The 17,343-nt window shown below is 34.1% G+C and overlaps 1 protein-coding gene across 2 annotated transcripts; it reads left to right on the top strand.

The window, feature by feature from the left end:
* The first annotated feature begins 483 nt into the window (after positions 1-483).
* LOC126979106 (uncharacterized) lies at positions 484-15,926 on the top strand. 2 transcript variants are annotated; one of them, XM_050828430.1, is made up of 5 exons: positions 484-623; positions 7,538-7,651; positions 8,663-8,812; positions 14,376-14,555; positions 15,227-15,926. In XM_050828430.1, the coding sequence occupies exons 1-5, from the start codon at positions 543-545 to the stop codon at positions 15,380-15,382; spliced, it is 681 nt and encodes a 226-aa protein (XP_050684387.1). In that variant the 5' UTR covers positions 484-542; the 3' UTR covers positions 15,383-15,926. The 2 variants fall into 2 exon arrangements, with proteins under 2 accessions (XP_050684387.1, XP_050684308.1); XM_050828351.1 differs by having other exon boundaries at positions 7,535-7,651.
* Positions 15,927-17,343: the final 1,417 nt, after the last annotated feature.

The raw sequence follows: 17,343 nt of genomic DNA, 5'->3' as shown, positions 1-17,343 counted from the left end.
GTGCCTGTCACCACAAGATTAAAATGGAATATAGTTACCGTTTATTTAAAAATAAATTTATCAGTCACAATTACTATACAAGTTTATAGGAAAAACATAATGTGAAAGTGTTATTACACGAATATAGAAAAAAAATTACGAACTTCGTTTCAATTCACAATAAGTATATCGCTAGTCTTACTAATTATACCCAAATTGGTATAATTTCAATAATAATTATTATCTCTTTAAATATAGGCATGAATTATATATTTTTTATTCGTATTATTTGTAAGTACAAAAGAAACTCTAACAGCATTATGATCCCTCAACTACTTTTACTTGGCAATTAAAAACTACTTATGTTCCTCAGTGGGATTCGAACCGAAAAGATCTATCCAACCAACAACTCGCACAGAATTCGGTGACGCGTACCCTCTCATGAAAGCTAGGAGGGGTGTTTGTATATAAGGTGTCTGTGAGAGGACGTGAGCTACAAAGCGTGTGTGTTCGTGAGTGCAGTGCCTTATTGAAGATATTAATTATTTAATAATATAGTTGTGATGTTGCGTCACTGTGTAATCCTTGCGGTGTTGGGAGTAGCTTTAGGAGCGCCCAGACCTCAATACCAAGTGCAGCAAAGGGTACGAGAAATACCATTATACAATTTATACTTCTAAGGCCTTACAAATAAAATTGATGTGAAGTTATACCTGAGAATAAACCAAGAATATGCAAAATGATGACTATATCGCTGACAACACTGTCAATAAAATGATAAATCTAAAGTTTTCCGAATGTCAGGCAGCCTTGCAAATAAACGGAGGAAACGTTAGAAGCCAATCATAGGCAAAATGTCTATTTGTAAAAATTCTTGGTTTATTCACAGTTATAAATTTATACCAAGTTTATTTGTAAGGCCGATAATTTATAAGATTCTCGTGTCCTAAACTCCTCCGAAACGGCTCACCCGATTGCATATCGAGTAGGTCTGAGAATAGGTCGTAATCTATTCTTATACGTCGAAATTTTTAATAGCAATTTTTTTTTTTTTTTGGCGACACAGCGTTTGCCGGGTCGGTTAGTAATGTTATAATAGAGTTTGTGAGTTTGTAGGGGGTAATCTCTGGATCTACTGAACCAACATTGAAAATTCTGTTACCAATAGAAAACCACATTATTTGTGACTATCATAGATTATATATTAACCCGAAACATGAATAGACTTATTAGTGGTAGTCGGATTTGCAAAGACAGTTGGAGAAAAAACAGTCGAACGAAAACGGTACTTACGAATGCTGCCTTAACGATGAGAGATATATGATAGTTTTGTATATACATATATATATACATATGTGGTATTATTAAAACACCAACTAAAAACAGGGTAACAGCTAGTTTTTATTACTTATATGTACTATATTCAATACAACATGATGCAAAAACTTTGGAATCCATTTGAAGGCTTTTGTAGGGCGCTGAGGAATAAGGTTATAGTGTGGGTTTCAAATATAGGAGTGCAGAAATCTAAAATGAAAAGCATGGTATAAAAGGTATTCCAGAATAATAAGTGACAATATTTATGAATCGTAGCCAAATTCTATACTAATATACATTAAATGAAATCAAATAAAAAAAAAATGTTCACTTTACGCAAATCTAATGGAAGATCTGAATGTCAAAGATATAAGTTTTTCCATTTAACAATACTTTGAAAAATTGAGAAGTCACTTCGCAGCAGTTGATTTTCATGACAAGTCACTTCTCATGAAAATCAAGGGCTACGCTTTTATACTTGACACTCATTATGGATTAATAGTTAATAAAAAAATACTTCCAATGAATAAAAGTAGTCAAGTGGCCATCAATAATTTGCGAAATTAAAACCGGATTATTTATATTAATATAACAAATTTAATCCATCTTAGATAATTAATATTAGACACAATTAGCCTTATCATTTGCATGTATCTATAACAGTATTAAATAATTCATTCTCATGCGCGCCCATTACACAAGATAAGTATACATACTCGTAGTTAGGGGCTGGACAATCTGTTTCTTTTTATGATTTTTTTTATGAAAATAAGGGACAAGACGAACAGGACGTTCAGCTGATAATAATTGATACGCCCTGCTCTTTACAATGCAGTGCCGCTCAGGATTATTGAAAAACCCCAAAAATTCTGAGTAACACAACAACTGCGCTTGTCACCTTGAGACATTAAGATGTTGAGTCACTTTGCCCAGTAATTTCACTAGCAACGGCGCCCTTCAGACCGAAACACAGTAATGCTAACACATTACTGCTTCACGGCAGAAATAGGCGCCGTTGTGGTACCCATAATCTGGCCGGCATCCTGTGCAATGGAGCCTCCCACTGGTAAAATCTGTGTAAAAGTGTGACAATATTATTATTAAAAACATTACAGTATGTCAATATTATATTATTAGTATATATTATATATTACCAGTAATTAATAAATCAGAAATCAGAAGGTAATAATTAGTAAAATCAGAGCGTCACATCAAAAATGTATTAACATTATAAACCCTTTTAGTATAAGCCAAAAACAGCTCAAAGCGTAAACTTCCTGCAGCTATGTTAGATAATGGTTAATTATATTATCGTATAACATGTTTCGTGTATTACGTGGAAAGTTACGTAGTTTAACTACACACAATCTATATTAAACTGACAATGATTGAAACGACTAGTCTACTTCTGAAATGTTAATCGCTGTTAGTTTTCTTGCAAAACAATCTATTTCATTTGGTGAAAGGTGCCTCATTGCTCCATCGAGTAACGCACCTGAAAATAACAGTATGCCTAACACTTAAGATAATATATACCTCTACATGCTGATAGACATCCAATCAAAACAGGACAGGCAGTTTCAGCGAGACTCCTCGTACAACGTTATGTATTAAAATATCAATCGAAAGTTCAATATCTGAACATACCTTCTTTCGACTGATAGGTGCGTGATCAGACACGTCTTACACTCACGATTTGAATGGCGCTTTGTGTCAGTCCGCACGTATTGCTCAAAATAGAGTTTAACAGTCAACCTCTATTTTTTCGACTTTTTCACAGCTGCCACAGTATATCTAGATATATGCATGATCTAAGGTCTATTATTACAATAACTTACGTGGGTTTGCCAATAAGACACTGTTAAAATTAACATCAAAATTGAAACTAAATCTTTTTTTATATGTTTTGGAACATATTTCTTTATCATATAATAATAGATTTTTTTTATATAAAAACACCTATATCTGGTACCTAAGCCATGTTGAGATTTGCTAGTTATAAGCGTTTTGTAAGAGCAGGTATTTCATTCAAGTTAATCCGTGTAGCACAACGATTCGACGCCTTCTTTAAAGTTTTCTTTTTTAATCTGGCATCTGCATATGATAATATGCAAAAAATATTGTTCAACTGTTAAGTCGAATATCTGCGCATATAAACATACATACCAAAAATTCTTTGGTTTTATATCTGACGACCTATATAGCCGAGTGATTAGCGACCCTACCTAGTTAAGCTAGAGGTCCCGGGTTCGAATCGCGGTTGGTGCAAACATTTATATGATGAATATGAATGTTTTTTTTACATGTATTTATGTATCTTTCAGTAAGTAGTCTTGCAACTCATAGCACAGGTTATGTCTTATTCGGGGCAAGATAATTTGTGTTAAAATGTGTCAATATTATTATATTTATATTTCATTTGGCGGCAACATAAAGTATGGCTAAGATATTGCCCAAAACAATTACTTCAGCAATAGACGTAAAAAGGGATAAAAGGCATTTATTTTCTCAAAATTGATTCCTTTAGAATTCTTTTTGATATCATTTCTTATACTACTACCGCTTCGGAAACAAATGGCGCTCTGAGAGAGAAGATGCGGCGCAAGAAACTCTCCCAGCATTCTTTTTTTTGCGCTCTTTTCAATAAAAATATACAATATTGTACAGTCATTTCTATCGTTATAAAATAATAAGAAACTAGTGCCAGGCTGTCCGATCATTTAGATATTCAGCAGTGGAGTAATAGGATTTACGACAGAGACATTTTTTTATAAAACGTTTAAATTTATTTATAGATAATGCCTGAACAGTGGTTGGGACTTTATTGTAGAAGTGTTTTCATTTACCCTTAAAGCTATTATGTATCTTATGAAGCCTACTAGAATTAGTTACAAGCAATCCCTTATTTCTAGTGTTATAATAATGAAAATCACTATTAAGAGCAAAAAGGTGACGATTTTTGTGAGCATATATTAAATTTTCATAAATGTACTGACAATGAACAGTCATAATATTTATTTCTTTAAATTTTTCTTTGAGAGACCGTCTATAACCAAGCTGATATATAGCACGAACAGCTCTCTTTTGCAGTGCAAACACTATATCAACGTCAGCAGCATGACCCCATAGTAATATACCGTACGTCATGATGCTGTGAAAATAACTAAAGTAAATCTAGCGGTCGCAACATTCGTGTACTCTCTAATCTTTCTAACTGCATATGCCGCAGAGCTGAGTCTATCTGCTAGATGGGTAATGATGAATATGAATGATGGGTAATGAGGTATGAAGTGAAAAGATGTGTTCAAATTACTCAGCTGTCTTTTGCAGTTTGTGATAATCCGATGACAAACCGACGGATAGCGGAGTCTCAGGCCGATATTTCAGGTGTAGCGTAATACGTCATCAAATGTTTTTCGTCTCTGTCTTTATAACTGTGCATAAGAGAGATGACACACTCGACAACGGATTGTGTTTGAGACGTCTTTTATAGTACGAACTTAAAACTACACAACATATTGGAAGTTCAGAGCCGCATTTAGTTGAAGAGAGTTGCCATTGAGTTTCTTGTATGTGCTTCTCACGTGCTTTACTTTTTCCGAACACATGCTATATACAATAATTTAAAAGAAATGCTTATAGTAACGATTCAAAAGGGCTTAGTTTAAGCCTAATTTAATAAAGTTTCATTTAGTTGTGCGTTTTTTTGTGACAATAAGGGACGTGACGAGCATGACATTCAGCTGAAGGTAATTGATACGCCCTGCCCATTATAATGCAGTGTCACTCAGGATTCTTGAACACCCCAAAAATTCTGAGCGGCACTGCAACTGCGCTCGTCGCCTTGAGACATTAGATGTTAAGTCTCATTTGCCCATGAATGTCACTAGCTACGGCACCCTTCAGACCGAAAGACAGTACAATGTACAAACAAAATGTATATCCATTACTGCTTCACGGCAGATATAGGCGCCGTTGTGGTACCCATAATCCAGCCGGCATCCTATGCAAAGGAGCCTCCCACTGGTAAATGTAATATCCAATTCAAACTATTCTTGGAAGGCTATTCTACTGGTTAATTTTTTATCAGAAAATGTGACCTGATGAATTAGATGTTCAGTTGTTGATGAGTAATATAACCCTGCTGATTATAATGCAGTTTGGCTCACGATTCTTAATTGAACCCAAAATTCAGTCAACAAGCATAAAAAAAGCGGCCAAGTGCGGAAATGATATTATATTATTTAAATGGAAAAGGCACAAAATCGTTGCTCAAAATCATACAGCGTTCTCCTCATTTATACGTTTAAAAAAACTACTTACTAGATCTCGTCCAAACCAATATTCGGTGGAAGTTTGTATGGTAATATGCATCATATATTTTTTTTAGTTTTATCGTTCTCTTATTTTAATTTATTTTAATTATTGAAGATCTATCCATAGATCTATCCACACGTATGAATTTATGGATTTGATGAAAAAAAAAAAATTTGAGTTACAGTTCGAAGTATCGGGAGCCCCCAATATTTATTGTTTCTTTTTTATATTTTTGAATGAAAATTATAATTCGGTTCACATAATACATCTACTTACTAAAGGACAGACAGGCAGGCATGACGAATCCATAAGGGTCCCCTTTTGCCATTCGGCTACGGAACCGTAAAAAGGTTTAGAGTATCAGTATAGAAGACACATTACGTCAGTTTGAACCAGACGAATGTGTAATGATTTTCTATTGTCTATTAACAAGCACGATCTAGCGTTCACGAAAAATGACTCCATTTAGTTACAACTGTGGCCAGTAAGTGGGACAGGTTACAACACTGTACGTAACAATACGAACAGTTTGTAACCTGATTTGGTAAAGCGATGATCGTAACTGCAATCGCTATAGCATGGTCGGGAGACGTAAACTCTGTGGTGAAACATAAAGAGATCACGAACCTCTATCTGTCTCTTCCCTAACGGCTGTTCCCAATATTCAGTCTATCTCTTACTTGAGATAAAAATCGTAACTATCGTTGACTTTTCTGTCCCACTAAACTTATCGACGGTAACTGACCTTATCCGTACACGCTGTCTGTCAGTGGGACGACGTATAGCTTACCAGCGATAGAAGTTTGTCTGGAAATTGCAATTCACGCGTCCCAATATAAGGCGATAAGAATGACTTATCGGATATATTGGGACAGCTAATTACTGACAGTAAAAGGTAGTAATTTATCTCTATCCGTAGATAGTATATTGGGAACGGCTGTAAGACTGTTTAAGGAATAGACATACAAGTATAATATAGAATGTAGGAACTCCTTTCAATAATATGTTTTAGTTATTATATTATATTTTTTAAGGTTTTTTGTTTTAGGTTCATTGTTCTGTTCTATCTGTAGATTTTTTTTTATATCTATATATTATTATTTATTATTTTAATAGTATAATATCATCTCCTAATGTTAGAAAAGAGTTGCAATGAGTTTCTTGTTATTTCATCTTGATAAAACTACTTTTTTCTAAAGTTGTAGTTAAAGGTAAAAAGTACAACTTTTAACAATGCTGAGTGTCACTTCTTTGAACTTAAATAAATCAAGTGGAAAAATGTCTGTCAACAAAAAGTATACATCATTCATTCAATTTAGTTTTGCAAATAAAGAAATAATAGAAATTGATGATCTCAAAATTATGGCTGTACGTCTATCTCTGATTATTTCCACTTTTTTGGGAATAATGATTTGCTTGTGGCAGCTTCGTGGGGCGTATCGTTCCCTTCCCTAAATATGGTCGAGGAAAGCGACAGCTGGTTGGACACCACCGTTTGAATTTTTATTACAATTCAAACTTTAAATCATTAAATGTTCGCACAATAGATTGTTTTATTTACAGTGTTTGAATTTATCTATCTATCAATATCTCTTCTGGTTGTCTTATGGTGAATCTGTAAATATATATTTAAGAGTTTCTTGTGGCTTCTTCTCAGTAACTTCTCCGAAGTAGTAGTAAAAGGTAAAATGTATTTCAATTTTATCATTGAAATACATAGTATATACATATTCATATTTGTGTAGTGTCATTTTTCGACTACATGAATATTTTTTTTGTTTTGAAGTTTAAACGGAACAAACAGATCAAAACTCAACCAATTTCAAAGCGACCAGTTTTTGATGTTCGGTGATAGCAAATTACAACACAAACACTGTACATAGATTTAGTTAAACTGCTAATAGTTTCCTATTCTCTTCAGCAGGAAGAAGGCATACCACCTCATCTATTAAGGCAGTACATCGGTGGTGGAGCTGCACAGCATCAGCAACCCCGACCGGTGCCTCAAGCAGCACCAGCCCCTGCGCCAGTTCGACTTGTAAGTACAAATCATAGTTCAGCTGCTCAAGCCAAAATCAAGTATTTTTACTCAACTTTTTAAATATCGCTTGTAGTTGTAACACACCCCAAAACTAGAAGCAAGTGACACTATTGGGCTAATTAGACCTAAAATCTAATGTATGAAGGAGACATTCGCAGTTGCTCAAGCCAAAATCAAATACTTTTTACTAAAGTTTTTAATAGGTATCTCTTGTAGTCGCAACCCACCCCAAAACGACATCCAAGTAAAACTGTTGGTCTAAAGTGACTTAACATCTCATGTCTGAAGGTGACGACCGCAATTAAGATGCCACTTAGATTTTAAGCTTTCCAAGAATCCTAACCGGCACTGCTTTGTAATGGGCAAGACGTATCACATAGTACTATCATGCGGAACTCTTGTTCTTCTCGTCTCTTCTTCTTCTTTGTATGTGATATTTTGTTAGATCTTTGTAAGAATGTGTGCAAAGTTATTTTCAAGGGATTATTTTTTAATAGAAAGATAGCAATTAACCGTGGCAAGGGTCTAAAATCTGATGGGAATAACCCTTTGTCAGTCTCCACTCGCGTCATCCGTACATACGTGACCATAGCACCCCCACATTTCATCGACTCTGTTTTTCACCATAAAATATGTGTAGGGACACCGACATATTATAATTTTAAGGGAATAGTTGTTAAGTTAAAAAGAAAAAACAAAATAGAGTTGCTGAATGAAATTTATAAGGCAAATAGACGAAAGAGATGGCAAGTTCTTAAAAAAGATCTCTTTAATAATCTAGCCTCATTTTATTCTGTAACTTTTTAATTCTCGAAAAAATTAAGTAAATTTTACACATATTTTCTCAAAAATTTGTATTTCTATGACGAATAATATCTGGCCAGTCATTCGAATAGCGCTATTTTACATATTTTTGTCAGAGCCTGTATATTCACTGTCTTAACTGAGCAGTTTGTTAAATCTAAGATATGAATTTGATTTTCAAAACTGACATGATATTTTCCACAGCCATACAACGTGCAGAATGAAGAATACCAACAACAGCAATATCAGCCCCAGCAACAACAACAATACCAACCCCAGCCGCAACAACAGTATCAACAGCAACCTCAACAACAATATCGGGCTCAACAGGAAAAGGAACCTGAAGACTTTGACGTGAGTAGAAATAATGTTCATACATTTTTCGATTCCTCATGGGCCTGAAACGTTTCTGTAGCGATTAAGAAATGTACGCGGAGGCTAGGGTTGACTCGTTTAATGCCATTCAACGTAAAATAATTGCATCGGTCATGTCCAGGGTTGAAACGGTAATTTAGGAATTTTGAGACGTGTAATAACAGCATTTATCACGGGGAGTGTTCCGAAGTGCTGTTTCACCTCATTCCTGCCGCCGATTTGTAAAGCTGTGGAATGAACTTCCTTGTGCGGTGTTTCCAGGACGATACGACATGGGTACCTTCAAAAAAAGCGCGTACACCTTCCTTAAAGGCCGGCAACGCTCCTGTGATTCCTCTGGTGTTGCAAGAGAATATGTACGCTCGTTTGTCCTCCTTTTCCATAAAAATAAAATCAGGAGTCTGTCTGACAGGCTGAAGCTATCAGCAATGTATCGACGCTGGGTGTATATTGCAACCTAGTTTCTATTTGTAATTTATATTGTTGATTTTATATTAATTATATATTTTTATTGTGTCTGTACTATGGATCAAGGGTCCAAAATGAAGTATTATTATTATTATTATAATTTTGTTCCAAGGGAATGGCGGCTCAATTCTGCATCTAACCATTTGTAAATAATGGCCGACACTTTTCACAATCAGAACGTTCTGGAAAGCAACTATCACACAACCTCGTAAGCAGAGTCGAAAATTTAGTCGATTTGTTTGAGATCATCAGCTGCTATCTACTGCATAATATAAGACGTGATTGGATAATAATAATAATATTGACACACTTTTATACAAATTATCTTGCCCCAAACTAGGCATAGCCGGTACTATGGGTACAAGACAACGATATATTTAATACGATATACTTAATTGAACATATATAAATACATAATATAAACATCCATTCATCATATAAATGATTGCACCTACCGGGATTCGCACCCGGGACCTCTAGCTTAGTAGTCAGGGTTACTAACCATTCGGCTATATGGGTCGTCATTATATGCATTGCAAAGATTTTGAAGGATTGGTCTATTATTACTAGTCTATTTATTACATTATTAAATCAGTCGTCTCTAACGAAGTAGACATTTTCATATTAATTTCATAGATTTCGGCGAATCTCAGTTCCATTTAAATGTATTCTAGCGCTGGATTGCTGTAACGTGCATGCACCGTCTAGTTTCCGTCAGTTTTGTACAAATAGTGCGGTTTTCAAGAAGCTTTCTCCCTCGTACTACAAAGCTGTGGAATGAGCTTCCTTGTGCGGTGTTTCCGGGACGATACGACATGGGTACCTTCAAAAAAAGCGCGTACACCTTCCTTAAGGCCGGCAACGCTCTTGTGATTCCTCTGGTGTTGCAAGAGAATGTGGGCGGCGGTGATCACTTAACACCAGGTGACCCGTACGCTCGTTTGTCCTCCTATTCCATAAAAATAAAAAAAATACCTGATGTAAAAAATTAACAATCATTAGTTAATAATGATAATTTCGTGTTAAAGAATAATTATTATCACAATAAAATCAGAAAATTGAATCAGGCTTTAAAAATGATGTAATAACAAAACTAATAAATGTGTGTGTAATCACACAATCTTGATATTACATGTAATAAACTTATATAGGCATAGGGTTGGCACGAGCGATTTGGAGGAGAGATTATTATTAAATCATTCAACAAATAAGTACTATATCTAGCTTAAAATATTTCCTGCTGTTTAAAGTTTATTTATTTAGATTTCTATTAGTAGGGCCAAGATAGTACTGTTTATGCAAGTAGGACATTTTATACATTGTGTTAAAAAACTAAAGCTTGATAATCGATTCTCTATGTGTTTGGTAAGTCTGTCAAAATTATTATACATCTAGATTGAAGAACCGAAAATATGGCAAAATGCTTGGAAGATATTATGAACTGTCTTCATACAAAAGTTACCTATTGCGTTTATTTGTTGAAATTAGAAATTACCTTAAGCACGCAGTCAACGGGGCATACACTAATGTTCACTAATAATAAGACCATGGAATAAGTTACTGCAGCAATGTAGTCACTAATACTTTAAGAAAAAATAAAATAATAATATCGAATAGCTTTGAATTGGTGAGCTGTGGCTTAGGGTTAGTGATTAAGCAATAATAAATGATAAACACAATTGACTCTTGAAAGACGTCGAGAATGATCATCAATGACGTACAAAGTATTAGTTAGAGTAGTTCATGTTAAGGGTTTTTCAAGAATTTTGAGTGGCACTGAATTGTATAATGGGCAGGGCGTATACTTATCAACAGTGACCGATACTCTCGTCCCTTTCACAAATATATATACTTATTATATTATATTTATCACGCTGATATACATAGCCTTTCGCTGTTGTACATTCTGACATGAAAAAAAACAATATGTTCAAACGTTAACAGCGCTCTCCAAAATTTATTAAAAGGTCTGCAACAACTTTTTATCTTTTTAAGGCCAGCAATGCACTTATGATTTCTCTGGTGTGCTCGTTTGTCCTTCTTTTCCATAAAATAACCGAAACTGCTAAAACTATTCACGAGAGATTTCTCAGTAGGTATATACTTGTCTGAATTAATATAACAATAATGTGTCATAAATAAATAAATATAAAACTAATTGTGACAACCCTACACACACACGAGTCTCGTAAGTCAAAGCTGCTCCAATTATACGAAAACAAGTAAAACATGTTAAAAGTGAAAGTAAGTACGGAGGTATGCAGTAACAGTTATCTATTAGGCACAGCATATTAACCGACTGGCAACAACCAAACAATCCCGTGTGAGAAGTGGAGAAGTGTATAATGTTGGAATTACGAGTAGAAGAGTGCACAGACTAGCTGATGATAAGAGAGACTTCTTTGCATAAAAGTGGTGAACTTTAAGAGATTTCATGGTACAGTAAGCATGCCTCGAATCGTTCTCCTATGTTCTTTCGTTGCAAAGCTTGTTAACCACTTGCAAGTAAAAATAATTTCATTGAAAGCCGATTATACTAAGAGCCCTTCCACACACATTGCAATATATCTCATATTATTTTATTTAGTTATTTATATTTTGGTCTCGTAGTTTTGGGCATCTATTACTTATGACTTAGTGTTACTATCACACTTTTTATACATAATGTATGTATTATCCTACCTACCTTTCATACAAATAATCACGTCTTAATCGAGGCATAATTTTTAGATAAAATGGGTATTGTTAGACAAGATTTCATTGAATACCATACACATACTTAGACATACATGTATTTTTCAAAGTCAAATAAACTTTATTCAATTCGGCTTAAACTAAGAGTTATTGAATCGTAACTATAAATATTTATTTTAAATTACTAAATCTATCATATGTTCGGAAAAAGTAAAGCTCGTGGAAGAACATACAAGAAACTCAATGGCCACTGTTTGTTATATATCCGTGACTCACAAACAGATATTCATAAATGTATACATATACATACATATTTTATAATAAGTACATTGATGTTTGCTTTACATCGGGTCCCAGCCCTAGCCTAGAGGTTTTTGTGGTTCACTTCCTCAAAGTAATTAATATTCATGATAATTGATAAACCGGAGAAATGTATGCTTTTTATTAGCTTCACCTGTATGTATGTTTGTTTGTAACCGACTCATTTGGACACGATTTTGACCCACTTTCAACGGCCAGATTTCGTTCAAACTTCGTAGATTTATCGAGGACCGATGACAATACATTAATTTGATAAAATTATTCAATTTTTTTAATTGCAAAATAAGATTTTTGTTAATTTATATATTTTTCATCTATCGTGTGTGAGGCAGGAAGTTTATTTGAAGGATTGAAGTTTATTTTAAATTTTAACTATTATTTTTTAAGTGATTTAACTAATATTATTAGGCAATTTTCGAATACCAAAAATACATTTTAATTTAACAATACAAATTATAGTTTAACAAAACTAAAAAAATACGCGTTTATAAATAAACAAAACTTTTTCAAAAGTAGGAAATATTAATTTTTTAGTACGGTTTTCAATAAAAAGCGTGTTTTTTAGATTTTCCCAACTACTATTTATTTAATGTTAGTTACCTACTATGCTATTTGATCACGCCGTATTTGACACTTGTAGTAACAGCCAATAACCGTTAAAAAAAAAAATCGTATTATTTTTGGTACTTACATCCCGAAATCATATATAAGTTCTAAAGTTTGACCAGCGTATTCTTTGTAGTAATAACATCCATTGATAAATTTAATGTCTGATCTCGGGCCATTGACCTTAGTAACCGTTACTCAATGTAACATTTCTAGGAGATGTTTTTGATTGATAAACATTATACCAACAATTTCACTCGCAGGATATTGCATGCTCTGTTATATATAATTTTAGGTAGATAGTATACAATATTGTAGAATGGAGCATATTGCCTACTCCGTCATAATATATCTTTTATTAAGCAAGAAAGGACGACGTTAGCCTAGAAATACGCTACTTTTTGTTTTAATAAAATCAAGAGAGTGGTTTTAAAGTTCCTGTTATAGTATTCGCAATAATACAATGCGAATATTACTTAAATAAACGCGAGATATTTCACGCTTATTTAAGTACCAGTGGGAGCAGTACCAGCTCCTTTGCACAGGATTCCGGCTAGATTTTAGGTACCACAACGGTGGCTATTTCTGCGGTAAAGTAGTAATGTGTAAACATTACTGTTTTTCGGTCTGAAGGGCGCTGTTGCTAGAGAAATTACTGGGCAAATGAGACTTAATATCTTATGTCTCAAGGCGACGAGCGCAATTGTAGTGCCGCTCTGAATTTTTGGGTTTCTCAAGAATCAAGAGCGGCACTGCATTGTAATGGGCAGGGCGTATCAATTACCATTAGCTGAACGTCCTGTTCGTCTCGTCCCTTGTCATAAAAAAAAGAAATGCATTCGTGATGTCATAACATACTACCCGGTTTGACCGCGATGACGTCACATCGTTGCTTTGTTACGGTGTGCAAAACAAGCATCACTAGGACTTTTTTTATTAATATTAAAAAAAAAATCTGTTTTATTGATTGATGTAAATGTGTTGTGTTGTGATGTTGATTATTATTATGATGACAACCAATGTAATAATCTGGGTTAAGTAAAGAAGTATTAAATATTCTGTCACTACTAATATAGCTCCGCAGAGCAATAGAAACTACAGAACTATTAACAACAAAAGTCAAAACGTAACAATGAAAACATCTAAAACAAAGCAGTGAAAATCACGACTTATATCTAACGGTGATGAAACTGCAAGCCGTACTGACGCAACATGACGAGACCGACGGAAAGATAGGGGAATTGGAAGGGGCTTCATGTTCCGGCGAGGTTCAGAGATAATGACTAAGAGTAGTGACGTCACTGAAGACGTGTCTAGTTGAAAGAAATATTTCAGAAAGTACGGCGTATCCAAAATATTTTTATAGAACATACGGCAAGGTGATGATGACTTGTGAAACAATATACCGAGATCCTATTTGAAGTTTGGATCATTTTATTATTTATTATTTCAGAGCAATCCATCATACCAATTCGGTTTCGATGTGAATGACGACCAGTTCACAAACTACCAGACCCGCAAGGAGCAAAGAGACGGTGGCGTCATCAAGGGCTCCTACTCCGTCGTGGACAGCGATGGTTTTATCAGAACTGTCACCTATACTGCTGACCCGAAGGAAGGATTCAAAGCTGAGGTATATTTACCTCACATCATTTATCTTATTAGATTTAACCCTTTCAAGCCCTGTTTTCTAGGCGACATGACATAAAGTTTCATAGCGAGATTCAGATCTCGTTGTACCCTTCTGTTCTTAAAAAGTATAGGGTTCTTTATTTATGTAGATTAAATGAGACAGCTCTGTGACAAGAAGTCTAGCCAATGACCAGCCTGGCGAAACTCTCTAAGAAAAAAGCGATTGTATGAAACGTGCAGTGATTAATAGATGAAGGCTTTAATGTTGTAGAAACGAAATAGCCGAAATCCACTACGTCTTAAGAAACTCGCTCGCTTTCAAACTTAGCTGGATTATTCTTCGCCGCCATATTGTAATTAACATTTCAAACTTATGCAAATCTCACTGCACGTTTCATAGTTACACTAAATTTTAATTTTTACGCGGTCCTGCGTCTTATTACGGAGTATTTACATCCTTCTTGCAGATGACAGTGACGTTGCTCTCTTCTATTAATATAGCGTTATTTTTCTTAGTCTTTTCCTACTCTATGTGGTAATGGCGCTGCTGATAATGTCCTCCCTTACTAATAGTTTAGCCTTCTGTTAGAGCGTTTCCAGAGCCGTCGTTAAGACTTTTTGATTATTTCTTACAACGAAGGTTATTTATAATAGCTACTTTAACTTGCCCAGGTGTCTCGCCAGCCAACGGATATTGTGGTGAAGATTCCAACTCCGAAGCCACAATTGCAGCAAGAACAGCACATTCAGCCTCAGCCTCAACAGCAACTCGCTCATGCGCAGCCAAGACCGCAACCCAACCAACAGCAGTACTACAGATACGAATAACCTTTTACAAGACTGGTCGATCGCTGAATGATGCTGGTATTAGATGTTTGTGATATATGTATTTATTATCTATTCCGAATTCTCAATATTCTGCCACAGTATTAGCGTTTAATATATGGAGGGTAAAGAGAACAATAAAATTAAGGACATAATATACAAAAAATAATCCAAGTTGGCGCTACAGTAGCAAGTGGCGCTACAGTATTAAGTGACCGCAAAATTTAAAATAATATTTCGTATGTTGTATTTTCTTATAGTTTTCATACATTTTTTTAATGATAATCTTTGAAATTTATAATTAGTTGTTAAATACTCTAGTCACTAAAATATAAATTTTCTTTACTCAGCGCACTTCACTCTGTCAACAACGGCTAAATTAATTTCATACACTCTTGCTACACTAACGCCATTCTGGAGGGATTGTGTACTTTTTTCTGTGTATTCATTGCTGAAACTGTTTCCTCATAAAAGATTGTTCTCCTTACCTCTGCCATCTATAGTTAGCCCCAAATATGTACGAAGGTGAAATTAATAAAATTGTAATGTCATTTCAACTTCCAGTTCACTTTAAACACTGTCATTAATAATACCAGTGCATTTTCAAATCTTTCATATGTTTTTATTTATTCATTTTGTTGGTTGTTCTCTGCTTCATCTTTATTCATTTATTCCTACAGTTATGTGAAACATTAAAATGTTTTTATTATTAACTCAGCAAATTTTACCACAACTAATTATTATACTTTCACATAATTTATTTTTATTCCATTTCAATCGTATAATGTATCTACTCATACATATTAATTTTATGTATTATTTTTATACAAGTATCTATTCATTTTACGCTTATTCCTCAATTTATAACAAGCATTATTGTAGTGTTTCTAGTTTGTAGATAAACACCTATTAGATTTAAGTTTAAGTTGTAAGTCCCAATAATTATATATAAAAGAGATTAATTACGTTATTTTGTTATTTCCCCACTGTTAATTAGCTTCACGTCCTCTCGCGTTCACAGTTGTTTAGTTTATGTTATGACTAAATAAATGATTTAAAAAAAAAACAATTTTGATTTCCTGTTCTTAAAATTTAAGTTTACGGGTAAATTGAGATTTCTGGAGATTCCTGAGAACAATGGAGAATACTGCTCGACAGCTTATATTTATTTGGTATACCAAATTAGTAAGTAGGATCGCTAACCACTCGGCTATAAAGGTCGTCATCATATCCTTATAATTTAGCAAAAGATGGATAAACAAAATAAATTACTAGTTTATAAGAATGTTTAAAAATAAGCAATTTATAATGAATTGCAGCAGATTGTTTATGTATATTATTTGCAAAGTATTCTTTAAAAAATTCTGCCTAAAGCTTTGCCTAAAGTAATTATTCTACACGTACGAAGTCGCGGATAAAAGGCATAAAAGGCATTTATTTTCTCAAAATGGATTCCTTTAGATTTTTTTTTGATGTCATTTCTTATACAACTAGATACTACTACCGCTTCGGAAACAAATGGCGCTCTGAGAGAGAAGAAGGGGCGCAAGAAACTCTCCCAGCATTCTTTTTTTTTGCGCTCTTTTCAATAAAAATATACAATATTGTACAGTCATTTTTATCGCTATAAAATAATCACAATCTAGTCCCAGGCTGTCCGATCATTTAGATATTCAGCAGTGGAGTAATAGGATTTACGACAGAGACATTTTTTATAAAACATTTAAGTTAATTGTAGATAATGCCTGAACAGTGGCTGGACTTTATTGAAGAAGTGTATACATTTACCCTTAAAGCTATTATGTATCTTATGAAGCCTACTAGAATTAGTTACAAGCAATCCCTTATTTCTAGTGTTATAATAATGAAAAATCACTATTAAGAGCAGAAAAGTGGCGATTTTTGTGAACATATATTAAATTTTCATTAATGTACTGACAATGAACAGTCATAATATTTATTTC

Source organism: Leptidea sinapis, chromosome 1 (genome assembly GCF_905404315.1).
Source record: "Leptidea sinapis chromosome 1, ilLepSina1.1, whole genome shotgun sequence".
Taxonomy (NCBI): Eukaryota; Metazoa; Arthropoda; class Insecta; order Lepidoptera; family Pieridae; genus Leptidea; species Leptidea sinapis.
Note: the sequence above shows the minus strand (reverse complement) of the source record. Positions and strands in the feature narration are given on the sequence as shown.